Genomic DNA, 27,221 nt, shown 5'->3' with positions numbered 1-27,221 from the left:
AATACAAGCTTACACAACTTATTTATTTATTTGGCATATTTCAAGAGGAAACCAATTAGCACTGTGGGTAAGGGCCCAGGCAGGCTGTGGCCTGGTAGACTGGGCCCATCCAAGAGGAAGAATACTAAGATCCTTGGAGAACATCAGACACCCTCTTCCCCTGGTGAGGACCTTGGTCCTCCATGCCAAGTGAGAGAGTCTTTGGGGACATTTGCTTTCTTTCTTTTAAGCAGAGGGGTCTGGTGGCTCACACCTGTAATCCCAGGACTTGGCTGATGGAGGCTGGCCCAGTCTTCAGGTAGACTCTGAGGTCTAGGCCAGCCTGGACAACATGAGACCCTAGCATTCTGAAATGTCAGCCTTGGAAGTCACTTATGTACTCTTCATCCATTTGGCTCATTAAGACAAGATCAAGTCTGCCTCCTCAAAGCTGAGTCACCCCTGCTATCAGCTAGCTGCCTCTTTTAATATATTTTTCACATAACTAATTTTGTTTTGCTTTTTGGCAAGGGCTTTTGAATGTGATGAATATATATTTTTTCACTCTTCTTCTAGAGATGTCTTAGGACAGCTATCCCTTTTGTTTATCTCCTTAGTGACCTTTGCTAACATACTTTCATACTGGCAGGAAGTGAGGAGGGGGTGGTGCACACCTTTACTGCCAGCACTTGGGAGGCAGAGACAGGTGTATCTCTGAGTTCCAGGCCAGCCTGGTCTACAGAGTGAATTTCAGGACAGCCAGGGCTTCACAGAGAAGCACTGTTTCAAAAGACCAAAATAACTGTCTTTTGGTAACTTAGGAACAGGTAATTTTTAACCGCTCAACTACAGAAATGCTTGGAATTGAAAATGTGTCCCAGGACCTGCAGTTTTTGTAAATCACCACAAGAGGGAGCTCACATGGTGACCAGGCAAGGGGATCCTATAAAAAAAAGCAGCAAGTCCCAAGTCTCCCGGTGGAGGCCTATGATTAATTAACAGGAACAATTGCTTATTATTACTTTCTTTTTGCCACCGAGGAGCATCTAGAATAACTACATCTTGTAAATGTGTCAAACTTTGCAGTTATGATGTGTTTTCAATTTCACAAACCCATTCTCCTCCAATTCCCCACCAGCTTTGTATGTAACTCCACGGCTATGACAGAGGTGCCCATGAAAGTCTAAAAAGCTCATCAACAAGACAAACTGCTCCACTGAGTCCTCACTGCTGTTCATAAGAAGACGCAGCCTGGCAACAAATACTTTACCATGGTTTAGCGTTCTTTCTCCCCAAAGAAGTGAGAAGCACACTGCAAAGTTTAGAAATTACCAGAAGCAAATTAGGAACAACACACAAAGGGGATAAAAAGTGAAATTACCCATGACTAATCTCTCTCACTATAACCCTTCAAGAAATCTATCCGTAAGGTTAAACAGAAATAACTATCAACCAACACTTGTTTCAGTGGCTCCTCGGGTACTGAAGGTTACTTTCCTGTGTAAGTAACAGGGAGTGAATGTCTTGGGGCCTGCTAGAGAAGGGACGAAGGGATGGACTGCGAAGGCTGGTTTCCTGGAATAAGGAATGCTACATTATTACAGATACATTGTATCTCTGTCAGTTACTCAAATTAATCTTTCAAAATTGGCTTTCATTCAGATAATTTGATTCCCACATTTACAGGGGTAAAAATATCTAACAATTTAGTTTATTTTCTGCATCATGATGGGGGAAAGGTCATCTTTTTCGTTTTTTGTTTTTTTGGGTTTTTTTTTTTTTTTGAGACAAGGTTTCCTCTATGTGTATCCCTGAAGTCACTTTGTAGACCAGGCTGACCTTCAACTCACAGGGATCCACCTATCTCTGCCTCCTGAGTGCTGGGATTAAAGGCATGTACCACCATGAAAATATTCTTTTTTTTTAAGGTTATCAAGGGCTGGAGAGATGGTTCAGTGGTTAAGAACACTTGCTGCTCTCCCAAAGGACCTGGGTTTAGATCCCTTCCCAGCACCCACATGGTGGCTCGCAACTGTCTCTAACTCCAGTTCCAGGCGATCTGACACCCTCTCCTGACCTCCAAGGATACTGGACACCCTCTCCTGGCCTCCAAGGATCCCGGACACACCCATGACGCACAGACACGCATTCAATCAAAACATTTATACACATAAAATGAAACAATCTTTTACAAATACCAGGTTATCAGCTGGGCGCAGGGCACAAGCCCGTAATCCCAGAATTTGAGGAGGCAGAGGTAAGGCAGGTCTCTGTGAGTTCGAGGCCAGCCTGGTCTACAAAATGAGTCCAGGACAGCCAAGGCTACACAGAGAAACCCTGTCTCAAAAAAACAAAATAAGCCGGGGGCGTGGTGGCATACGCCTTTAATCTCAGCAGTCAGGAGGCAGAGGCAAGTGGATTGCTATGAGTTCGAGGCCAGCCTGGTCTATAAAGTGATTCCAGGACAGCCAAGGATACACAGAGAGACCCTGTCTCCAAAAACCAAACCAAAACAAAAACAAACAAACAAAAAATGTAAGGTTATCAACTATTCTAGCGGAACTGAATGAGGTAGGTAGTGGGGCAGCTACCCACCATGCAGCAGATGGTTCCGGTTCCGGGAGCAGAGGATGCTCAGAAATTTCACCTCGTCAGTCCCCCATTTCTTCTCTCCAGCCTCATACAGTTCCTGATGACACACAGAACATGAGTTTAAACACCAAAAAGGCTGTGAGCACCTGGGCAAATAGTTCTAAGACTTCTAGGAGGTGAGCTCGCTTGGCCTTATTCTGTTAGTTGGCAAGGCAAAGGTGTTATGTGTATACACACACACACACACACACACACACACACACACACGCTCACACGCTCACACATACCCTTTGTCCTTCATTTACTTCAACTGCACAGTGGCGTGAACACAACATACAGTCAGCAGAAACCAGGCTTCAAAGTTTGCATCTTGATCCTTCCTTGAGCCAGCCTATATACAGCTTGGGACTTCCTCAGACTGTGGGAACCAGACAGCGAGCCACGCTCACAAAGGCAACCAACCAACAGGCTGGAGTGGACCTTGCTGCTAAGCATCCCACTGCAAATGTTTTTTCAGCTTACCTTAGGTTGGGATACAACACCACTGAAAGCCCCTTTCTGTCTCGCCATCTCTACGATGTGGGTGTACATGTGTGTGTGCATGTATGTATGTGCACATGTGTGTTGACACTGTTATGCAGAAGACCCTGACAAATTGCCCACTGTGTTAATAAAGGAGAGCAGAGGCGACCCTGATGTCTGGCACTACAGTGTAGGCGGTCATGCAGCTCCAAGGACTCTGCGAAGCCTGAGGCGTCCACACTCCACACACACTCCCTTGTTTCTCACGCAAGCGACAGCTCCTTTTCTGCACGCTCGCTCCACAGTGGCTCACTCCCTGCCATGAAGTGGCACCACTTCCTTGCTGGGTGGGTGTTGGTTAACAATAGAGGGGTCAGCACAAATCCCAGTTCTTCCATGAGCTGGTTAGGGTTTTTTTGTTTGTTTGTTGGTGGTGTTTTGTTTTGTTTTTGTTTTTGATTTTTTTGTCAATGAGACACAAGCTAGCTTCAGCTGAGAAAATGTCTCTCTTGGATTACCTGCAGGGAAGTTTGTAGGGCATTTTCTTTTTCTTTCTTTACTTTTTTGTTGTTGTTGGTTTTCCCAGACAGGGTTTTCTCTGTGTGACAGCCCTCCCTGTCCTGGACTCTCTTCGTAGACCAGGTTGGCCTCAAACTTTCAGAGATCTGCCTGCCTCTGCCTCTTGAATGCTGGAATTAAAGGCATGCACCACCATGCCTGGCTTGGGCATTTTCTTTAACTATTGATGCCCAAAAGCCCAGAACACTGTGGGCAGTGCCACCCTTGAGCTTGTGGTCCTGCATGTTAAAAGAAAGCAGGTTGGAAGCAAGCCCACGCGCCGTGCGTGTTCCTTCACGGCCTCTGCTTCAGACGCTGCCTCTGTTGCAGGGTCCTGAACTGCCTTCCTTTCTGTAAACAGAAATAAACCACCTTTCTCTCCCCAACTTGCTTTTGGTCGTGGGGTTTATCATAGCAACAGAAACTGTCATGGCTAGTTTTATGTCAACTTGACACAAGCTAGAGTTAGCTGAAAGGAGGTAACCTCGGTTGAGAACTGCCTATAAGGCATTTTCTTAATTAATGACCAGTGGGGGAGGGCCCCAATCCATTGTGGGTGGTGCCACTCCTGAGCTGGTGTCCTGGGTTCTATAAGAAGGCAGGCTGGGCAAGCCATGAGGAGCAAGCCATGAGGAGCAAGCCAGGAAGCAGCACCCGTCCATGGCCTCTGCACCAGCTCCTGCCTCCAGGTTCCTGCCCTATATGAGCTCCCGTCTTCACTTCTTTCAGATGACAAACAGTGATAATTCCTCCCCAACTTGAGTTTTGGTCATGGAATTTCATTGCAGCAATAGAAACTCAGAAACATAAGAAAGAAACAGAACCACAGCACTCCATTATTTGGTCTGAGCTCAAGCAAGGAGCTTTTCCTCTGAGGCTCAGTTTTCTTACCTGTAAAATGGGGGTCAAAGTCGTAAGGTTGTTGTAAGGATTCAACGGTATATGTGCCTAATATATGCCTAAGAAAAGCTATGCAAGGGTGCTCAGCCTTACTAAAGGCCCACTGTTTATAAGTTACTATCACTAGGGCTGGAGAGATGGCTCAGCGGTTAAGAGCACTGTCTGCTCTTCCAGAGGTCCTGAGTTCAATTCCCAGCAACCACATGGTGGCTCACAACCATCTGTAAATATGATCTGATGTGCACTGTATACATAATAAATAAACAAACCTTAAAAAAAGTTACTATCACTAAAACTACCTGGCCACAGGGACAGGTGTCAGGACAGCCAGCAGTGTGCTGGACGCCAGGACAGCAGCTATCTTTTGAGAGGCACGTGGTGTCTATACGTTCTGCCTCCCGTTCTCTTTAGGGAAGTATGAGGAGAAGAGGCAGCTCCTTCCTGCTGTGTCACTCAGAAGACCCCTGAAATGGCTGAGGACTTAGCTCAGACACTGAGCACTTACTTGCACAGCATAAGCCAAGCCCTGGGTTACACACACACACACACACACACAGAGACTTGGTGCTTACCTAGGATCCTTCTGTGGCTCCAGAATAAGGAGGCGACCTGGAATCCAGGAGCGTAGAAACAGTGTCCAGAGCCACCCAGAGCTACCCCGAGTCCCAGGCACCCCTGAGAGAAACCTGCTCACCAAAGACTGTCTATGGGAGTCTTTTTTATAACACACCTCAGCCTGACTAACACACCCTGAAGTGGGAGAGGCTGCCACCAACCAAGTGAGGCCTGCCTTCGAGGAGGAAGTGCGCGACGGAAGCCGCAGTCCACTAACCTGGGCGTCCTGCTTCACAAGCGCGTCATCCAGGTAGTTCCCTTCATCCCTGCCTCCCTGCGAGCGAAGCAGACATGAGTTAGCAAGTACCCATGGACATGCCAGGGGCTTAAGACAGAGGCCTGGAAACCCAAGGCGCTGAGACAAAATGCCTCAAAAGGTGGGGCTTCAGGTTAGGGTTATTAGGACAGTTGTCTTCTGTCACCAGGGCTTAGACCTATGTCCTGGAGATGTCCCCAGCAGAGTGTGGGCCCCACTGGGGCTTCTGATGTGGCGAAAGTGCAGTAGCATCTTTCTACCCCAGCCCCACCCACATTCCCACCACTACATTGGACCTGAGGTGGAACCTGGGGGAGCTGATGCAATGCCAACCCCAAATTCATCAACTCCAGCATGGAGGGCCATGGGGACCCCTTAGAGGGACACTAAGCAGTGAGAGACAGGCACTGATTTCCAGTGTGGTAAGCTGTTCTTTAAAACAGTGTGTGTATGTGTGTGTGTCTGTGTGTGTGTCCGGGACGGAGGAGGCCACACACCGCTGACAGGGACACCAGTACTCGCTGGAACATGAAGGAAGTGTCCGAGCAGATGTCTTCTTCAAGGCTCCTTCCGTATTCTGCCAAGAAATTGGAAACAGGTATGTCAAAACAGAGACCTGACCAGGGCTGTCATGCTCCAGCAGGCAAGCGCTGTTCCTCCGCGAGCCAGTCTGCTTGCTGGAGTAGCTCAGCCCAAGACGCTGTCACATAAGGTTCTCACAATCTGAGGCGCCAGCCTCCTGAGGATCTCCAGGCAGGTAATGGTTGCTGGAGGGAGGGAAGGCAGCACCTTCAGCGGTGTAAGCAGTGGTAAGGTACCCCAGCTTTGTAGGTAGCCCCTCAGCCATGCTCCTGTAAACAATGCTAATGAAGCTCGTTGACTCGTAAAAACAACAACAGAACTAGACTCTGGTGAAAATGACCCAGTAGTAGGAAGGAGCGGTGGCTGTCTCTTCAGATGCTGGCAGAGCAGGAGTCCTCCTTGGTCTCCTGTTTGAGATTCTGCTCTGCATGTGTCTCAACGGAAGCTGTCCAAGGCTAGCAGTGTCACAAGACAGAAGTCCCCAGAGAGGATCTAACACATCTCCCTGAGGAGTGACACCTTCTATAGCTCCCAGAAGCCTCTGCGGGGCAGATGCCAGGGTTAGGAGGATAACTGCAGATCCTGGGTTTGGTCTGTGTGGAAGGCATGGAGGGTCTTGTGCTCACAGACAAGCCCCAGGGGGAACCAGGAGCGTTAAATGCATGGAATTCTCCCTCAAGGGAAGGGCCACACAGCCTGTTATCTTCCCGGAAGGCCCGGAAGGCCGGTTAACAGCCTGGTGACCTTTGTGCTATTTGTATGGCTGAGACCACAAGGGATCCTCCCCAGACCCTTATCATGAGCTCGCCCACCTACAGAACTTATCTTTATGAGAGATGCCACATGTATTCAATCTATGGAATACATCTTTATGGAAGGTGTCACATGTACTTTACAAAGAGTTTCGATGTAGTCATATCTTTTTTTTTTATTTATTTATTGTATATGAGTGCTTTATCTGCAGAAGAGGGCATCAGATCTCATTATAGATGGCTGTGAGCCACCATGTGGTTGCTGGGAATTGAACTCAGGACCTCTGGAAGAGCAGGCGGCGCTCTTAACCACCGAGCCATCTCTCCAGCCCGATGTAGTCATGTCTTAAGTTTTATCATACACACAGGACTGAGTTAATTATCACCAGGAAAATGTTCACCAAATTGTGCTGCGCTTAAAAATATACTACTGAGGGTCAAAGTTAGATCCAACACCGGCTACTTAGCCGTGTTGAACCAAATGACCTGCTTGCCTCCCCCGGATCACTATTCTGTTGGCCAAGCAGGTTGCAGAGACGCTCACAGGGCTGAGGTCAGGTCAGGGGTCTACCTCCAGACTCCCAAGGTTTATGTTCGGCCTCTGAACACCGAGCTAGGGCCCCTACTGTGTGACTGATTTCTCCTCAGGTGTCATACCCAGAGAACACTAGAGCCGGGGAATAGCTCTGTGTTAGAGCCTAGAACACTGGCCTAGCTTGTGAGAGGCTTTGGGTTCTATTCCTAGCATCCTAGCACACAACACATATACTATGGGTAAATAAGTAAAAAGAAAAAAAAAAAGAAAAAAAAGGGGAGAAAACTCCACTGTAATCTATTAGCTGAGAAATAGTCACTAGTCTTGTTTCCACGTCATAGGCAGCCCGTGGCAGGACCTGGAGGATGCCACTTACGTTGCTGGTATGTCTGGTTGATTCGACGGATCTCCTCCGGGGTACGAGAGGCCAGGATCTCAATCAGGCAGCCCTCATCCGTGCCAGCTCCCTAAGTGTGAGGCCAGAGGTGAGGATGGTATGAGTCCATGGGTCAAAATAATGTGCAATTTTTATGCACCCGCTAAACAAATAAAATACAATTAAATCTACAAATTAAAAATCGAGTTCCGCATTCAGAAGGAATACAGGCATGGAGCTGCAGAGTGTAATGCCAGCCCACTGGGGGTCCAGAAGTGGGGCCCGTTAACTTGTAACTGGCCTGCCAAGCCCGGTGTGTTCACCACAATCATTGTTAATAACAATACACACTTGTGGAGCCCAGGTGCCATCTGGTGCTTGTTGTAGCAGGTTAGGAGTAGTTTGTGCCCTCTGTGGTCCTGCTCTTTCCTTGACCTCTGCTCTCTTTCTTTGAAGGTCAGAATGTTCTGGCAAAGACCTTGTTACTTCTCTGTGTCCCCCAGAGCCTAGTCCAGAACCTTCCACAAGGTGTAGCGTTTAATGAGGAGCAAAGGAAGGCGACTATGCTGGCATCTCAGATTCACTTGCTGCCAGCCAGCTCTGCTATAGAGGATGCGTGTGCCTGCCTGATGCCTGCCTGGGTTCTGCCAGCACCATGGACCAGTCCCTCTTCTATCAGCCCCAGGAAGAAGCAAATGACCCAGCAAATTTGGGGAAAATAATTTTTCAATTACAACTGCCATATACATTGCACACTGTTGTTTTTGTTTTTCCCCAAGATAGGGTTTCTCTGTGTAACAGCTCTGGCTGTCCTGGAACTCGCTCTGTAGACCAGGGTGGCCTCGAACTCACAGAGATCCACCTGCCTCTGCTCTCCCCCCCCCCCCCCCCCCCCCCCCCAGTGCTGGGATTAAAAGCATGTGCCACCCCGCCCCGCATATTTCAAGTTGTCAAGAGGGGGAAAACTGGTCTCTCGTCTTTTCTTTCCCCCATCTCAGAAGGGCATGCCATGGTTTTTGTTTTGTTTTGTTTTGTTGTTTTTAACTTTAAGATTTCACTTTATATGTGTGTGGGTCTGTGCCTGTGTGCCCAGTGCCCAAGGAGGCCAGAAGAGGATGTCAGATCCCTGGAGCTGGAGTTCCAGGTGGTTGTGAGCCGCCTGACAGGCATGTTAGGATACAGGCTGCAGTCCTCTGACAGAGCTGTAAGCACCCTTAGCCACTGAGCCAGATCTCCAGCTCTACTGGCCAGGTTTCTGAGGGGCAGCAGGCCCATCACCATGCGCACCGAGGACCCCGAGGGTGCAAGGGGGACCACTGACCTTCATGGCCCTCCGCAGCTCCTGCACGTCATAGAGTACCGTGGGAGACATCATCCCCAGGATCACTTGCTCGAAGTTGCTGCTCAGCTCCGACTTCAAGTCATCAATCAGGTCCTGCGACGAGGAGAAAGTGTCTCCCTTTAGCTGTGACTGTCCCTCGTGCCAGCCACGCTTCAAGTATGGTGCAAGGATGTCTGGGGGGGTGGTGGGGGCGGGACCCAGACTCTGTCCCTGTGCTGCCACTCTCTTGGAACCACGCAGTGGTTTCCTAGGTCATCTGACAGATCTGCATGTCGACTGCTACACCAGAAGCCTGTTAAACACTTCCCGCTTTTCCAACTATCTAAGGCCAGATTTTATTTATCGACTTCAACCAAAACCACACGGTACAACCAACAAGGAGAGTGTAGCCGTTTTCCATTAAGCCAAACTTTAATGAATTTATAAAACAATGCCAGTTTCTTGTTAGATTGTGTTTTGTTGTGGTTGTTCTCATTACACTTTATTTTTTTATTTTTCTCTTTTTAAAATGTGTAATTACACTCATTTATTTGTGTGTGGAGGGGTGCTGAGGTGTACAACGGGGGGGGGGGGCGGGGGTCAGGGGATAACCTAAGGGACAAGGTTCTCTCTATCACGTGGAATCGAACTCAGGTTGCTCAGCTTGGCAGCAAACACTTTACATATTTAGCCATCTCACTGGTCTCATATTTTTGTTTGTTTGTGTATATACACACATACAGATGTGTGTACATGTTTGTGGGTCTGTGTGTAGGTATATGGTCGTGTGTGTGCACATAAGCATGAGTGTGTGTGTGTAAATGCCAGAGCTTTTTTTTTGTGTGTGTGTGTGTGTGTGTGTGTGTGTTTCAAAACAAGGTTTCTTTGTGTAACAGAGACCTGGATTTCCTGGACCAGGTTTGTAGACCAGGCTGGCCTTGAACTCAAAAAGATCTGCCTGCCTCTGCTTCCCAAGTGCTGTGATTAAAGGTTTGTGCCACAATACCCAGCCTGTAAGGGCCAATTATTAATGTCTTGTGTCTTCTTCACTTGCTCACTACAACTGAGGTCTACACGGTCTCTCACTGATCCTGGAGTTCACTGATCAGGTAGCCTAGGCTAGGCTGGTTGAGGTAGCCTAGGCTAGGCTGGTTGAGGTAGCCTAGGCTAGGCTGGTTGGCCAACAAGCCCCAGAGGTTTTTCCTGTCTTCTCTCCAGTGCCGGGAATATATATTTCTATCATGCATATTTTTATGTTAAATCTACAAGTGTGGACTGGATGAATGAATGAATGAATGAGTGAATGAATGAAACGAACGAACTAGAAGTCCATTAATGGCCGGGCATGGTGGCACACGCCTTTAATCCCAGCACTCAGGAGGTAGAGGCAGGCTGATTGCTGTGAGTTTGAGGCCAGCCTGGTCTATAAAGCGAGTCCAGGACAGCGCCAAGGCTACACAGAGAAACCCTGTCTTGAAAAAAAAACAAAAAACAAAACAAAACAAAAAGGTCCATTAATGTTAGTCATCTTAGAGCATCATGGGTTAGCTGAGTTCTGAAGTTAATGTCAACACCAGCTAGATGTATAACTCACACCTCGCTACTGCTCTTTCAGTTTCCTTAAGGATGGGAACATTCTATGGTGCTCTGGGGACAGTTGGTGACAATGTCCCATTCCCTACAGGAGTGCCCAGAGTTCACCTGAGATCAGCTCCGCCCTACCCATCCATCCCCACCTTGCTCAGCAGTGTGGAGCCATCGTAGATAAGCAGCTTTTTTTTTTTTTTTTTTTTTTTTTTTTTTGGTTTTTCGAGACAGGGTTTCTCTGTGTAGCCTTGGCTGTCCTGGACTCACTTTGTAGACCAGGCTGGCCTTGAACTCACAGCGATCTGCCTGCCTCTGCCTCCCGAGTGCTGGGATTAAAGTGTGCGCCACCACGCCCGGCAGATAAGCAGCTTTAATCTTCCTGGCTGTGACATCTCCCAGGACAGAGGCACTGAGCATGAAGTCACTGAGAGACACTTACTGGCTGTTCTGTCTGACTAAGGCTCTCAATATTAAGCACCAGGGGCTGGGAGTGCTTCTCATGGTGGGTGCGGAAAGACTGGGCTGGATAATTCTGCTGAAGGAGTCACTGCACATGGAGTTGAGATTCTTTAGGGGTGTGGGACTCAGTTACAATGTAAAGCAGTTTATAAGCCGCCATGCATGCACATGCAAGTTCACGGAAAGCCCCTCGCTGGAGTGCGAGCAGTCTAGGACTGATGGTCTCTCATTCACAGGAATGACTCTAGCTAAGTGTGTGTTCACATGGATGAGTCACGGCACGAAATCCCAGTGAGAATGAACTGGACTCTTTCTAAGTGTTTCAGTCAGGGATCTTCAACCTTTCAGGCCCAGAGAAACAGGATGCAGGTGCAGCCTGGCCTGGCACCTCCAGTGCTTCTGGTTGAGCACGCACAACCCACAAGAGCTTGGGTGGGAAGGAACCTAGCCTGGCCGTGGGGCTGGGATTCAGTAGCCCCCTAAGCCATGGGGAAGCCTTGTTTTGTTTTGATATTTTTGCAAAAATATCCTTTAAATTTTCAAATATTTTTATATTAGAGAGAGAGAGAGAGAGAGAGAGAGAGAGAGAGAGTGTGTGTGTGTGTGTGTGTGTGTGTGTGACCTCACATGCGGAGGTCTTCTTCCATAAGGCAGGTATCAATTATTGAACTCAGGCATCAAGCTTGGGGCAGGTGCCTTTGCCCACTGAGCCATCATTGTCTATCATTGTTTTTAATGGACGCACAGTTGTTGTAATACTAACGTGTCTCAGCGTGACATTCTTGGTACTTGCACACAATGTGTGGTAATCAAGTAAAATGACTGGCATACCTGTCCCCTCAGATGTTGTTTGTTGTTTGTGTTAGGAACACTCAAAATCCTCTCTGCTCGATATTTTGAAGTCTTTGATTGACTGTTACCCTTAACTGCTCTACCACACTAGAGCCTTCGGGGTTATAAACTCTTCTAGCTGCTCCCCTGTGCCCACTGCCTCTCCTCTCTTCCCCTTCTTCCCCCACAGACTTCCTAACCGCTGGTAACCCCTACCGTATCTTTTGGACCACAAGATGCATTTTTTCCCCCACAAAAGTGTGTGGTCAGGTGTGTCTTATGGTCAGGTGCGTCTTATGGTCAGGTGTGTCTTACGGTCAGGTGCGTCTTATGGTCCAAAAAAAAAAAAATACGGTAACTTCACAGATAGTCTTAGGGCACTGGGTCACTTCAGAAGCGGAGCTGGGGGAAGCGGCTGGGGAGTTGGAGGGCTCTGCTTCCTGCTTCCAAGATGCCTGACAAATCCCTGGTTACCCACAAGGTCAGGAGAGCCTGGGCCTACCCTGCCGATGTTGCTCTTGTAGGCCGTCCTGATTTCCTGGCGTTGGGCGGTGTTTCGGTAGGCCAGGATTCCAATAATGGCATCTTCATCAGTACCTGGGGACAAGATGGCTGTTGTGATTTGCTGGTGTGAGAAAACGGTCTCCCCCGTGGCCACTGAAGTTACGTCGCTAAGGCTGAATGTTCGATAAGAGAACCCAGAAGCAAGAGTGATGTTTGCCTATGCCCTCAGGGAGATCGAGGCAGGAGGTCATCTTTCTCACAGCTGGATAGTATTGCGTTTGAGGAATTCTCTGCGTACTCACTGGGAGAAACAGCTAGGGTGGGGTGGGGGAGTGGAAGCTGTCCTGCTAAGAAGAACACAGGGAGACAATTTTAAGTGTGACAGCTCAGGGCAGGCGTTCTTCTCAAGCTTAGAGCTCCAGGAAAAGATGAGGGGTGAAAAGAACTGCGGAACCCTGAAATCCAACCTTTGGAGCTCCACGACAGAAGCAAGAGCCCTTCCTACTTTGAACCCTCAAATTAGCTTTGAGGTTTTTTTTTTTTTTAGTGCCCCACCTTCCTCCAGATTCAAATTTCCTTCCAAGCCATGCAAAGTGTGGCCCTACCACCTTTCACTGGACCCACCCACACCCTGCTTTTAACCCATGCATTACGACAGGAACTCAGCGTTTTCTTCATAGGCCTGAAAAAAAACCCCTAAATTCTAACTAAACTCTTATTTTGTGGCTAGGTTCATCTTTCCTATAAGAAAAACTTAGGGCTCATCACTCACCCTAATGGCTCCCTGTGGTCAGCTGGGCTCACATAGGGCTGTCATCTGGGCACTCCACGTTTTCCTATTCTCTGAGATCTGTATGCAGCCAGACTTACAGCTTAGCTCTTTTTAAATTTGTTTTCCTATGTAGCCCATGCCGCTCCTGAACTCTCAATCCTCCTGCCTCTGCCTCCCCAGGGTGGGGATTCCAGGTGTAAGCCACACCCGGCTCAGAGCCTGCCGTTGAACTTCCCCGCTTTTCCCACATGCTCGGTTTACCACTCTGCGGAGCCCTTCATTACCAGCAGTCCATCCATTTGCATGTCTCCTTGGGCCTCTCGCTTAGCATCCTCACGACACCTGTGGTTTCCTGGCCCGTGCCTTATGGCCACCCCTCCATCAATCGGTGGCTTTCTCAGCTGCCTCCCTTTCTCGTGCCTCCCTTTAGGATGTGCAACTGTGCAACTGGACCTACCCTCAGGAAGACAAGTTCAGGGCCGTGCCCTGGCACCTACCCTCTTCCTGCTTAATATAATTCCCATCTGCATTCCAGTGCTGACATTTAAGAACAGGAGGAGGTTAGGAGATGTAATCATAAATTATTTACTCCTGCCTCCCCTCCGCCATCTAGCTATAATAGGCAACAAACCAGCCCACCAAGGGCTTGACATCTCCAAAGCTGTGATCCAAAATGAACCTTTCATCTTTTTAAGATGATTATCTTGGGCATTTTGTTATAGTAACAGAAAACTCACTATTATCACACTCCCATGCAAATTGTCTTGAGTAGACAGTGTTACCATCATTTTGTGGGCTTTTGTTGTTGTTGTTATTGTTGTTTTGGTTTTTTTGTTTGTTTGGGTTTTTTGTTTTGTTTTGTTTTTTGTTTTTGTTTTTGGAGACAGGGTTTCTCTGTGTAGTCTTGGCTGTCCTGGAATCGCTTTGTAGACCAGGCTAGCCTCAAACTCACAGAAATCTACTTGCCTCTGCCTCCCGAGTGCTGGGACTAAAGGCATTCGCCACCAGGCCTGCCCTGGTGGGTTTTTTTGTTTTGTTTTGTTTTGTTTTACTATTGTTTTGTAGTACAGGGGATTGAACCCAAGGGCCCTGTGCATGCTAGGCAAGCATTCTGCCAACTGAGCTACATCTCCAGCTATATCCCTGTTATATTTATCTAAAAGGTGACCTATTCATGAAAACCGGTGCCATCGGTGCCCTTCTCACGACTGTGACATACCACACTCAAGACAGTTCACACTCAGGATGACACTCACCAAGTCCTTTCATGGCCTTCCTCAGGGCCTGGGCATCTTCAACTGCATTGAATCCTGAAGCAGCTTTCACAGTTCCTCCTTTGGTCGCCTGAACGCACAGAAGATGGCATCACTGGCAAGTGACCTCTCATCCAGAAGCCCAGGCTCTGCCAGGCGCCAGGGCAACAGCAGCAACCACGCAGCGTGAGGCTTTCACACTGCCACTGTCCTCGGAGGGCAGACAATGAGCACGCTAACAAATACACATCCCAGAGACAGCCTGGTGTGAGAGCTGCCACAAAGCAAGTAGAGTCCTGATGGGCTGCAGGAGGCACTGCCACTTAGGCTGCGAGATGGTTCACGTGAGGTATTTGCCCATACAACAGTGAGGAGGAGGGGGAGGGCTGTGTGCTACAGACAAAGCAAAGGCTATCCCAAAGATCCTGGAGTTGTCGCTAGCTGGTAGGAGGAAGCTGACCTAAGAGAAATCACAGCACCTCCTGTAAAGCAATCTTCCAAAAAAGGGGGGGGAGGGGTGGGGGAATTAAGTATAAATTCAGTCAAGCTTACATCTGTAGAGCCCAAAACTAATTTGCTATAGATATAATGAACAAGAAAATGCCAAACCAATAATGTAGCTTCTTTAGTTGGTAAACTTCAAGGGAGATTGGAAGAGGGAGGTAGGAGGGAATGACAGTTCAAGAGGTTAAGAAGACACATCGACCACCAGCTGGGCATAGTGATGTATGCCTTGGGATCCAGCCCTTGGGAGGTGGAAATGGGACAATCAAGAGTTCACGGCTAGCCTCAGCCACATGCCAGGTTCAAGGCCAGCCTAAGCTAGAGAGACCCCAAACCAACCAAACACAACAATAAAAAAGCAAAAACCAACACAACAGTTATAAGACAGCTGGATGTTTGCTGTTTTATGACACAGGGCCTCAGTCCTAAAAGTCTCTGCTCTGAGAGCAGTGCTCAGTGGCTTACTTTGTAAGGTTTACCTTCATACAACTGACTCACAGGTGGAAGATAGGCTATCTGGGATCTGCTTCAGGATAGCGTAGGTGGAAGAAGTGGAGATAAAGAAGACACAAAACTGGGTCTGAGTTAATAATTAAACAGAAGAGTGGGAAGCTAGCTAGACACAAGCAGCCTTGGGGGTCACTGAGGAGCGATTTGTCAGCTTCTCACCCCACCTTGCTGTTCCTGTCAATACACCAGGGAGGGGGAAATAGCAAATGGCTCCTCTATAAGAGGTAAAACATCGAATGAAGGGACAGCTACAAACCAAGGAGGGAGGATGCAGCAGGGCTGGTCAAAACCCAGCAAACATCTTGTTAAAAAAAAAAATCTGTCTGTCTGTCTGTCTGTCTGTCTCTCTCTCTCATTTTTCAGTTGACATCAGGGGTTCTTCAATTACTCCATCTTGTTTTTTTAAATGAAATTTTTCTTCATGTGTATTGTGTGTGGGTGCCCAGGAGCTCCTGAAGACGGCATCAGGTCCTCTGGAACTGGAGTTGGAAGTAGCTGTGAGCCACCAGCTGTGGGGGTTAGAGACTGAACTCAGCTCCCTTCAAGAGCAGCAAGAGCTCTTAGCCACTGAGCCACCATCTCTCTAATACCATTGTTTGTTTGTTTGAGACAGGGCAGTCTATCACTGAACTCACTGATCGGCTGGACTGCCCGGCCAGCAAGCCCCAGGATCTGCCTGTCTCTGCCTCTACTTGTGATACAGTGCACGTTGCTGCACCTTACATGAGTTCTCAAGCTTACATGGCAAGTACTTCACCAGCTGAGCCATCTCCCCATAAATATACATAACACACACACACACACACACACACACACACACACACACACACACACACACACACACCCTTTTCTTTTTCTTTTCTGAGACAGACAGAGTTTCTTGTCTAGGCTGGCCTAGCCTTGAAACGAGGATGATCTTGACTTTTGACCTTCCTGCCTCCAGCTCCTGAGTGCTGGAGTACCAAGTGTGAGGCAGCATGCCTGGTTTATGCGGCACTGGGGATCAGGAGGAACAGGAGTTCAAGGCCATCCTTGGTTACAGAGAGAGTTTGAGGCTAGCCCAGAATATACTCAGTCTGCTGTGGAGTTAAGAGATCAGGTGATGGTCTGGGGTGAGACTCCAGGTGGGAGGTGCTGCTGCTGGACAGCATGAAATAGAAAAAGGTGGAGGCACACAGTCAGATTTCACAGATGTTTTCAGGCAAGGACTACAGAACTTGTGGCTGGTGGATTAATGTGGAAGTGAAGCCAGGAAAAAAAAAAAAAAATCAAGGAAGGCCCCAAATTTTGTGACTGTGAGGATACTGGGGGAGGATGGTCATATCTGACACAACAGGCGTGGAGTTTAGATGTTCTACTTTCAAAATGCTTTCTGTTGGGAATCCATGCATAGCACCCATGTACAGTGGTCCACAGGACAAGTCTAGAGGCCAACCTAAAATACCACATTTAAGGTAATAACAGCACTGTGAGTTCAAGGCCAACCTGGTCTACAAAGAGAGTCCAGGACAGCCAAGGCTACACAGAGAAACCCTGTCTCAAAAACAAAACAAAGCAAAGCAAAGCAAAACACACACACACACACACACACACACACACACACATACACAAAGAGAAAGAAAGAAAGTTTCTGGATGGTTCTCAAACACCAAGTTCAAGTTTAAACTGCATTGCTGTTGTCACTGTTACAAGATGAAAATTAATGTCTAACAAGAGGAATTGATAGAGGGGTTTAGAAGAGCGGTTCCATTTACCCATTAACATCCCACACGATGCTTGCTCTAGGGAGAAAGGTTAGGAGGTTTTTTTCCCCCTTGTCAGGCTTATGGATGTCTGTATTGATTAAATTCCAGGGCACAAGGCACAATTATCTTTTCAAGGACGATGGGGAGGGGTAATGTCCATCCATGCCAGAAAAGCTTGATGTGGTATCGAAGGAAACATCACTGCGCTATGTTTATGTCAACTTGACACAAGCTAGAGTCATCAGAAAGGAGGAAGCCTCAAATGAGAAGATGCCTGCGTAAGGGCATTTTCTTAATTAGTTATTGGTGGGGGAGGGGCCAGGCCAACATAGGTAGTGTCATTCCTGGGCTAGTGGGCCTGGGTTTTATAAGACACTAAGCTGAGCCAGGTTCAGTGGTGCATGCCTGTAATCCCAGCTACTTGGGAGGCAAGAGACAAGAAAAAAGGGAAAGAAAAAAGAAAAGAAAGAAAGAAAGAAAGAAAGAAAGAAAGCTGAGCTACGCATGGTGGCGCACGCCTTTAATCCCAGCACTCGGGAGCCAGAGGCAGGTGGATCTCTGTGACTTTGAGGCCAGCCTGGTCTATAAAGTGAGTCCAGGACAGCCAGGGCTCTGCTACATAGAGAAACTCTGTCTCAAAAAACCAACCAAACAAACAAAGAAAGCAAACAAGCGAGAGAGAAAGAAAGAAATCAAGCCGAGCAAGCCATGAGGAGCAAGCCAGTAAACAGCACTCCTCCAAGGCCTCTGCATCAGCTCCTGCCTCCAGGTTCCTGCCTTGTTTGAGTTCCTGCCTTCACTGCTTTTGGCGATGAACTGTTATATGGAACTGTGAGTGAAATAAACCCTTTCCTCCCCCCATGTTGCTTTTGGTCATGGTGATTCATCACAACAATAGTAACCCTGACTAAAACAACCACATAGGAAGAACAAGTAAACACTAGAAGTAGGGGCCATGATATAGCTGAGGAAACAATATCCCAATCACAGCAATGGGAAGATGTGCAGATGAGAAGACCCAAAGTATAAGACGATGAGTAGTGCTGGGCACAGAAAAGGACCACAGGTGCAGCCATGCAGGTGCAGCCACGCAGGTGCAACCATGCAGGTGCTTGGAGAGGTCAGCATCCACATTCTGACTTCAGCCATCTATCTACTCAGATGGGCCAGCCTAGAGCCCAGAGCTGCCACCATGCTGAACTTAACAGAACTCCCAAAGGGACCCAAACCCAGGCCTGTGCCAGGGACCAGATCACTAAGTCCCAGGAAACCCGACTACAGCTAAGCTGGATGCAGATGGCAAGCAGGACTGCTAAGGAGCACCCTCCAATGCTGGCTCAAGGTGGCTCAGCGAGTTACGGGATTCTAAGTAGGATGACCAGGCTTTGATCCCTGGGACGCATGGAATGACATGAGAACTAACTCCGCAGAGCTGTCCTCTAAGCTCCATACAAATGGCATGTGCTCCCTGTCCAAAATAAAAAGGAAACATCCCTCTTGGAGAGCCTAAGATGACGGGGCCGTCCTGAGTGATCCACTGTGGGTGGTGGTAGAACATGGCTCTCCTCTGAAATTGCCTAAGTATTCTGAAATGAACAGCTCTTTTTTGCAGAGAGAACATCATCATTTGTTTCTCTATCCTCAGGACGTTAGACATGGGGTGTGGAGTCTGTGAATTGATTTTTCAGGGTCAAGCTACCATTTTGAAATAAATTTAAATGATGAAAGAAAGAAAGAAAGAAAGCGAGCCAGGCTAGGTGGTGCAAGCCTTTAGTCCTAGCACATGGGAGGCAGAGCTCTCTCAGTTTGGGGTCTACATAGTGAATTCTGGGACAACCAGGGCTATGGAGAGACAGGAGAGAGAGAGAGAGAGAGAGAGAGAGAGAGAGAGAGAGAGAGAGAGAGAGAGAGACAGAGAGAGACAGAGAGAGAGAGACAGAGAGAGACAGAGACAGAGAGACACAGACACAGAGACAGTGAGAGACAGACAGACAGAGAAAAAGATATAGAAACACACAGAGACAGACAGACAGATAGACACACACACACAGAGACAGACAGACAGACAGAGAGACACACAGAGACAGAGAGACAGGCACACAGAGAGAGATTGCCTTGCTATGGCTTCCTGTTCACTGCTGAACAAACAGAGTTTTGTTTAAGCCACCTAAGTACACATCCTGTGCCTGCCTGTGGCTGGCACCACATAGGGTGAAGCACTTACCATGGCAGGAGGTCACGCTCAGAGTTCAGTCACCCCAGCAGAAGCTCCTGTGAAGAAAGCAGAAGAGAAATTACTGTGACCAGGGATGTGACAACAGTCATAAGCCAGGGTTTCATGTTTGCATGAAGCTGAGCCAAGAGGAAATGATACATGATTTTGTCAAAAGGTCACCTGTGACAGAGCCGGAGCTCCCGGACCAGGCTAATCATTAAAGAGAAGACTTGAGCAGTTGAGTTTATTATGCCAACAATGTGCTCCCTAATTGCCCTTATGTTTGGAGGTGCACTAAGCTGCTCTGCTACCTTGTTGGGGCGAAGTGCTGCTGGTGACAGAGGTCCTAAGTTGTACACTAGCCATCTGCTCATACATGTGTGTACCTGCATCTGCGTACATGCATGTGTCCACACGTATGTCTGCATACGTAATGTGCAGATGTTCTTCTGTGTGTCTTAGCAGCATGACCAGCATTGGACTCTGTCCATTTCCCGGATACCATTTTTTTGTGGGGAGGGGCTCAAGACAGGGTTTCTCTGTGTAGCTTTGGCTGTCCTGGACTCACTTTGTAGACCAGGCTGGGGTTGAACTCACAGTGATCCACCTGCCTCTGCCTCCCGAGTGCTCAGACTAAAGGCGTGCACCACCAGGCCCGGCTCCCGGATGCCATTTTTTTACTGCACCATCTGAGGATTAGAGTGACTTCCTCTCATAGATACCTCACAGGTTCACACTTGTTCTCATTTTCCAGTGCTTCCCTCCCCCCAATCAGGAAAGCGCAAGTGCAAAAATGTCACCATGTGCTCACTCTCTTTTATGGGGTTCCCACATCTAAGTCATGTGGACATGGCACCTCAACTGTCACAGAGTCATCCTGGAACCAATGGTTTAGACGTATGTGAGCGTGTGACAAAAGCAGAATCAAGGCACATGCTTGTAGGACCAGAACTCAGGAGGCTGAGGCAGGGGAATTGTGAAGGCCAGCTTGGGCTTCACAGTGAGACTCCATCTCAAAGAACACACACAGCAGGGCTGGGGAGGGTAGCTCGGTTAACAGAATGCTCATCTGGCTTGCAGGAACTCCGGGTCTGAACCCCAGCATGGAACAAAGCCAGGCACCATGAACCTGTAATCCTAGTGCGTGGGGTGGGAAGGGAGGGCAGGAAGCAGCAGCATCAGGAGTTTAAGGTCATTCTCAGCTACAAAGTCCATTTGAGGCCAGCCTGGGTTGCCTGAAACCTTGTCTGAAGAGATGGCTCAGTGGTTAAGAGTGCCTATTGCTTGCAGAGGACCCAAGGTCAGTTCCCGGCAGCCAGGTTGGGTTGCTCACAACCATCTCTAACTCCAGTTACAGGGGAATTGATACCCTCCTCTGGCCTGCAAGGGCACCTACACACACACACACACACACACACACACACACACACACACACACTGAATATAAATTAAAGCAAGATTTTTTTTAGGTAGTCACTCGTGGAATTATGAACTATTTCATTCAACTAGCACTTTCATGAAGCACTTCTGTACAGTGTTGCTTCTAATTTACGGATAACACAATGGGCACCACAGACAGCCTGCCCTCGGTGAGCTCATGGTCAACCAGGATAGATAAGAAAAACATAAAGATAACTTCAGATCCTGGTAAGATGAAAATATAACGGGGAAAATAATACATAGAAGAAACCTCAAAAACCACGAGGTCACAGGTCTGCCTCTGCCTCTGTAGCCATCAAACAATTGCCAAAGGAGAGAAAGATTAAGAGGAATTAGATGATACAATCATGCTATGTAAAAATTATATGAAATTCAAGCTTCCATGAGGGCAAATTTGTCCAACATACTATGTTTGGCTTAAAGGTACCATCCTCTGTAGTGAACCAAAGCCAAACCTAACTTGAAACAAGCCGTTGAGTCCTAGCCAATCACAAGCATCAACAGATGAAGGCTGTGACCCATCAGGCTGTCTCTTGTACCTCACTTCCCTTTACGTCACTTCCTTTCTTTTGGTTTTAAGTAAACCTGGTGCTGCTGAATGGGCGTCTGACCATCTTTGTCTGGCCTCCAGTCTGGTTCTAGGATCATAAGCAAAGCCCTTTCAGATCTGCAGAGCTAAGTGGATGCTGTTATGATCAGGGTACCAGGAAGGCGCAGGCCTGATAGCATAGCCCCAAAGCACCTCCGAGGAAATGCCATCTAAGCTGAAGGAAGCGCTCTGGCTGGCCTTGAATTCCATATATAGTCAAAGATGACCTTGATTTTATCTCCTGGCTCCACTTCCTGAGTGCTGGGATTACAAACCTATGACACCATGCCCCCCCCATTTATCTGATAGAACCCAGGGCTTAGTGCATGCTGGGCCGGCATCCTGCCCACTGAGCTACAGCACCAGCTCAGCTGGACGAGGCCCTGCTGAAGGGCAGAGGCAGTCTCCCCAAGTTCCAACAGAGGCTTTTCCAGGTGGAGGGAACAGTTGTGCAAAGACCCGGAGGCAGCGATGAGTAGTGTGGCCAGGGATTCTGTACATCATCATAAGATACCCATAAAAGGGAGGGGTGCCCGGGGTGGCATGTGAAGAGCAGTGCGGTGGGACAGAACCTTTAGCCTTTAACAGTACTGGAACTGTGTTGAGGTGTAGGGTACCCACTTGGAGCCAAGAAAGAACCGAGGGATTGCTTGGTGTGGGAAGCCTACACCTTCACAAGTGGTGGCTGCCACTCAACCAGCACGCTGAGTCCCTCTAACTAAAAAAGCGTAAGAGGCCTCAGAGACATGCTCAGAGCCCTGCTTTCTCTAGCCTTCTCCGGTCCTGTAATCTCTTCCCAATTTGATTTCCCACCGTCAGTCCTGGAAACTGGGCTTCTAGAGCCCCTCCCCCACCAAGTAAGCCCTAGGGCCCAGAACGTTGAGTCAATCTTCTCTTGTATGGGGCTAACCATAAGGAAATGCTCTTATCTCTCTTATTTGACAGTAAATCTGATTGCAGATGGCTCTTGCACCATACCCAGGAGAAAAAAATGCAACCGAGTCCGAGAAGAATCCTAGCAGAGGTGTTGCTGGCTCTCCCGGGACCTCAGGTAACTGCCATTGGCTCATGCCTTCTGTCTGGTTGCATTTCCCCACACCTGTCTATTCTCTATGGAACCTAAACATAAAATCAGAATTTTCCCCAGGCCTGGTGTAGCAGCATATGCCTTTAATCCCTAGTGCTCAGGAGGCAGAGGCAGGCATATCTCTCTGAGTCTGAGACTAACCTGGTCTACATAGTGAGTGCTAGGACAGCCAGGGTTACACGGTAAGAACTCTGTCTTAAAACAAAAATACAAACAAACAAACAAAAAATAAAACCCTCAGAATTTTCTTTGGGTGTTCAGGGTCTTCATTTATGAAGACTTTGAGTTTCATATAAAACTTTGATTAAACAAATGTGTTTAGCTTTTTTATGTGTTCAGCTCTTTGTTATAGGACTGTTGGCTGCACCACACCTGTCTGCATTACATGGCACCAGATGTGAAGAGTTCAAGGCCTGGGTTACATGGGATCTTGTATCAAAACAAACAAAAAACAACCCCAAAAGAAGAAAAAAAGAAAAAGAAAAAAAAAAAAAAAGCAAGAGTTCTGGAGCAGATACAAGCACAAAGGAGAGAGCTCAGGCCACAGAGCTCATGCTAGTGGGGACGCTCACTTGTCAGCCTAGCACTAGGGCAGCAGGGACAAAGCCCATACCTGGGCTCGGTGGTTGGCTAGCCTCTCCTACAAGGCTGATGAAAACCCCTGAAAAACTCTGTCTCAACAAAAGGGGGACAGTCCTGGAGGAACACAATGTGAGAATTTGTCTTCTGGTCTCCACATGAATGAACACACACACACACACACACACACACATGCACACACGCACATGGGAAGCTACTGAATTAAAGAATTAGACTATGAAGCCGCTTTGGCTGTGAACCTCAGAGCCACCTCTGGGGTACAAGGTATGCTTGGAAGGGATGAAGCGCTAATGAAAACTCTGGTCTACAGGCTTTACACGGAGGAGGAGGGTGGGGCCAAGAAACTGCTGGCACAAGGGAGAGCAGATTCATCCTGTCCGTGGACTATAGGGAAGGGAACACCCCGTGAGGCCTGACTACCCTGAGAAAGATGGACAGGCCTTCTGTCCACTTAAGTGTCTGTAGAACACAGAAAACAAAGCATCTGCTAGGCTGGGGATGAAAGCCCTGTGGGCCTTGATTTGTGATAACTGGGATAGCCCCTCCCACATGCCCATCACCAAGTCAAGCCCCTGCTTGTAGGAGGATATAAACACAGGGTCTCTAGCCCAGGCTGGCCTTAAACTCTATATGTAGTTTGAGCTGGCTTTGAACTTCTGATCCTCCTGCCTCCTTCCCTGACATGCTGGGATTACAGGCGTGCAGCTCCGTGGTTAGTTTTTGAGAGCTGGTGATGGAACCCGGCGCTTCTTGCATGCTAGTTAAGCACTCCACCAACTGAACTACACCCCCAGTCTAGAAAACACATTTCTAAATGGTTATTTAAAAACAAGGGGAATGCGTGCCAGCAAGACGGCTTGCTGGGTGAGGGTGCTTTCTGACAAGCCTCATCTCTGGGTCACGGGCGGTGAAAGGAAAGAACAGACTCCCATGAGGTGGCCTCTGACCTCCACATAGACCCTGTGGCACACGTGTGCCCATACACATAAACATCAAGTGGGCAAAGCAAACAAGTACGTAATTAAAAAAATAAAGCGAGTGAAACAAATATAATGACGGCAGAACCAAAAGTGATGGGCAGAGCCTCCTGCCTCTCCCTGTTCCACTCCATCCGAGGCATCCCTCCCTCCCTAAGGATGACTCTGCCAGGAGTTCAACCCAGCCGCTACTGCTACGGCTAAAGTTAGGAACAGACAGCCAGTGAGGGGGCAGGGAAGGAGGACACCTCCCTAAAAGGGGGGAACCTGGGCTAGGAACTTTTCCACCGCTTCCTACACCAGAAGAAGCGGGGAAAGTGCCAAAGCCTCGCCTTCTGGGACTCTTGAGAGTCACCACTCAAGGAGCCAGGGAAAGTTTACTAGGATAGAAAGCGAGCACAGAGTCCTGGGCAGACAGTGTATGTGGAGCTGTGGTTGGCATGTGTTTTAAGTCCATTTCATAGCTGTGGAATTTGTCCACCAACCAGCATGTCAACAGCGCTGGGCTCCTAGCAAGGCCGCATTGGCTCTAGGCAAAGAGGAAGAACAAGAGATAGTGAAATTTGGCGTTTAACATTGACTGTCGGTTTCAGAGGATCTAGAGTCACCTGGGAGACAAATCTCTGGACACATCTGTGAGGAGCTTCCAGGCTGGGATTAAGTGAGAGGGGAGGACACAGCCTACATGTGGGCAGCACTGTCCCATGGGCTGGGGTCTGGGTTCAATAAAAAGGAGAACGTGAGCTGAGCACCAGTTTTCATCTCTCTCTGCTTCCTGCCTGTGGACTCTGAGGGACACACCGCCTCCCGCTGCCTTCCACTCCGTGAAGGACCACTCTCAGGTTCTGAGCCAGAAGGATTGCATATCTTCCTTGGCTGCACAGAACAGTGCATTTTCACACCCCACAGAAGGTCTTGCCCCCGAAGCTTTGCTACAGTTGTTTTTTTTTTTTTTTTTTTTTTTGCCCAGCGGTGCCCTATGTGTGGCACAGATTGCTTTCTGAGCTTCCTGGACATCTCGGGCCTTTCTCTCCAAGGGCCTGCCTAGAATTCCCTAAGCTAAACTATAGAACCATATTTCCAATGGCTCAGTATTACATTGGGGTTTTTAAAATCTTTGCTGTCACAAAGAGAGTAAAATCATGGGCAGCCGGGCCTCAGCGTTTACTCTGGAAAACACATTTCTGGGGGAGTCAAGTGACCTCACAAGCATCAGCGCTGTTCCAGGTGAGGAGTGATAGCTGATGCATCTTTCTAGAACTTTCTGGAAACCCTAAGGGATACACAGAGCTCTATGTGAAGGGACTAACACGTTCTAACCACGTGCAAATGCCACATAAATAAAGGGCCTGGGGTACGGAAGATTTGAAGGCACAGTTTAAGTGGTAGTGCTTACCTGTAGTCCCAACCCTCAGGAGAGTGAGGTGGGAGGCTCTCTGAGGCTAGACTGTGCTACACAAAACCATGCCTTACGAAGAAAATAAGCCATTTTAGAGCAACCGAGAGAAAACTGGAAATTAGACAGATGTGGCCAATACCAATAGCAGGTACAGAATGGACCTAAGAGGACATACATTCACAGAAACAATTCATGACAGATTCATAAGGAACACTGGGATGCCCTCTGGAAGGCTTAATGTGCACAGTCCCACTAGTGGCCATACTGTGTCCCTGTCAGTGCACGGTGTCCCTGTCAATGCCTGGTGTCCCTGCATGGATACTTGCTTAGACATTGCACTTACCATGTCCCCTCTGGACAGTGCACATATGAGGGACAAGGGCTTGGTTTACACAGTAAGACCCTGTCCAACAAAACAAAACAGCCTGAGGCTCCCTCATCCTGGAAAACAGGCAAAATAAATCCCCCCCCCATCCCCACCCCGAGCTTTAGACTAGTAAAATCAGTAAACATCAAAACACAGATATGCAAAATCATCCCAGCAAGGGCAGCCAGACTGAGCAGCCGGAGGGAAGGTGCCCAATGCTGGAGAGAAGCTGTCTGGCAGCACACGGCGCTTCTCACAGTCTGCAGAGAATCTCCACGGGAGAGAGTCTTCTAGGGAGTTACCTGTCCCAAGGAAAGGTGGACCTAGAGGCCAAGGGACTAGCTATGTCCCTAGCGTGGACATGAATGTTAGCCACCTAGTGCTCTTTGTTCTAACTGATGTGACAAGCAACTTCTGGACAAGTGTGGAACGTCCTGTCTGTCTGTCTGTCTCTGTGTGTGTGTGTGTATGTGCATGCGAGCGCGTGTGTACACACATGCCCATCCTGAGGGCTGAACTTGGAACCTCTGCTGTCCATGAGACCCCAATTTAACCCTGGGACCTCCATTCAGATTCCAGACACTGACCCACATCCCAGGGCAGGCGACCTGAGCCTTGTTCAGGAACGTACTTTTTTGCACCGTGTTCTAACTCTGGCATATTCTTGCTTCCCTGGGGTCACATGTGAGTGACTCACTCTTTTAGTTGGAACACAGTTTCATTTTACATCCCACAAGGACAGATTTAACTTCTGGTCTTCGGGGCTAGTTGCGGGTGTGGGTGGGCCCCAGGGCCCCACCCAAGTAGGAAGGCTTTGGAAACTGCCAGTGACATGGGAAAGCAACAGTGACTGTCTACTCTTTTCCTTGGAACTTAACTCCTTCATGAGACAAGTTTCATTGAAGTGATGGGGTTTGGGTCGGGAACACGGGCATTTCCAAACCTTTACTCAAAAGCAGGATGTGTAAGTTATCTGGATGTGACTTCAGAAACAAACCTGCACCGAGAAAACTCTACAGGAGGTCATCCTTCCAGCCTGAGCTCCAGCGTTGGTGTGCACGGACCCCAAGTGGAGTCCCCTGTGTTAACACCACTCAACCAGACCAAAACTTTAACAAACTGGGGTGAGGAGAAAGAGAAACAGACTGATAGGCACACAGAGAGAGAAATAGACAGAAAGGCAAAGAGAGAGAGAGAGAGAGAGAGAGAAACAGACAGAGGCACAGAGAGAGAGAAACACAGAGAGACAGATACCCCCCCCACACACACACACACATGCAGAGAGAGAGGGAGGGAAGGAGGGAGGGAGAGAGGGAGGAAGGGAGGGAGGGAGGAAGGGAGGGAAGGAGACTGCCTCAACAAATAAAGTTGAGAGGAGCAGAGGAAGACACTCT

The 27,221-nt window shown here is 48.4% G+C and overlaps 1 protein-coding gene across 1 annotated transcript in view; it reads right to left on the bottom strand.

Moving 5' to 3' along the window:
- Anxa4 (annexin A4) overlaps window positions 1-27,221 on the bottom strand; it is a 55,856-nt gene that overhangs the window by 9,218 nt on the left and 19,417 nt on the right. The window contains exons 2-9 of the mRNA XM_051154842.1: window positions 19,378-19,424; window positions 14,398-14,485; window positions 12,368-12,462; window positions 8,989-9,102; window positions 7,668-7,758; window positions 5,920-5,999; window positions 5,384-5,440; window positions 2,575-2,668 (exon numbers count right to left, since the gene is read on the bottom strand). Coding sequence (XP_051010799.1) covers window positions 2,575-2,668; window positions 5,384-5,440; window positions 5,920-5,999; window positions 7,668-7,758; window positions 8,989-9,102; window positions 12,368-12,462; window positions 14,398-14,485; window positions 19,378-19,380 — 622 coding nt within the window. The 5' untranslated portion in view covers window positions 19,381-19,424. The remainder of the gene's footprint in view (window positions 1-2,574; window positions 2,669-5,383; window positions 5,441-5,919; window positions 6,000-7,667; window positions 7,759-8,988; window positions 9,103-12,367; window positions 12,463-14,397; window positions 14,486-19,377; window positions 19,425-27,221) is intronic.

The sequence above is a fragment of the Acomys russatus genome, chromosome 13 (assembly GCF_903995435.1).
Source record: "Acomys russatus chromosome 13, mAcoRus1.1, whole genome shotgun sequence".
NCBI lineage: Eukaryota > Metazoa > Chordata > Mammalia > Rodentia > Muridae > Acomys > Acomys russatus.
The sequence above is the reverse complement of the archived record's forward strand: the minus strand, read 5'-3'. Positions and strand labels throughout refer to the sequence as shown.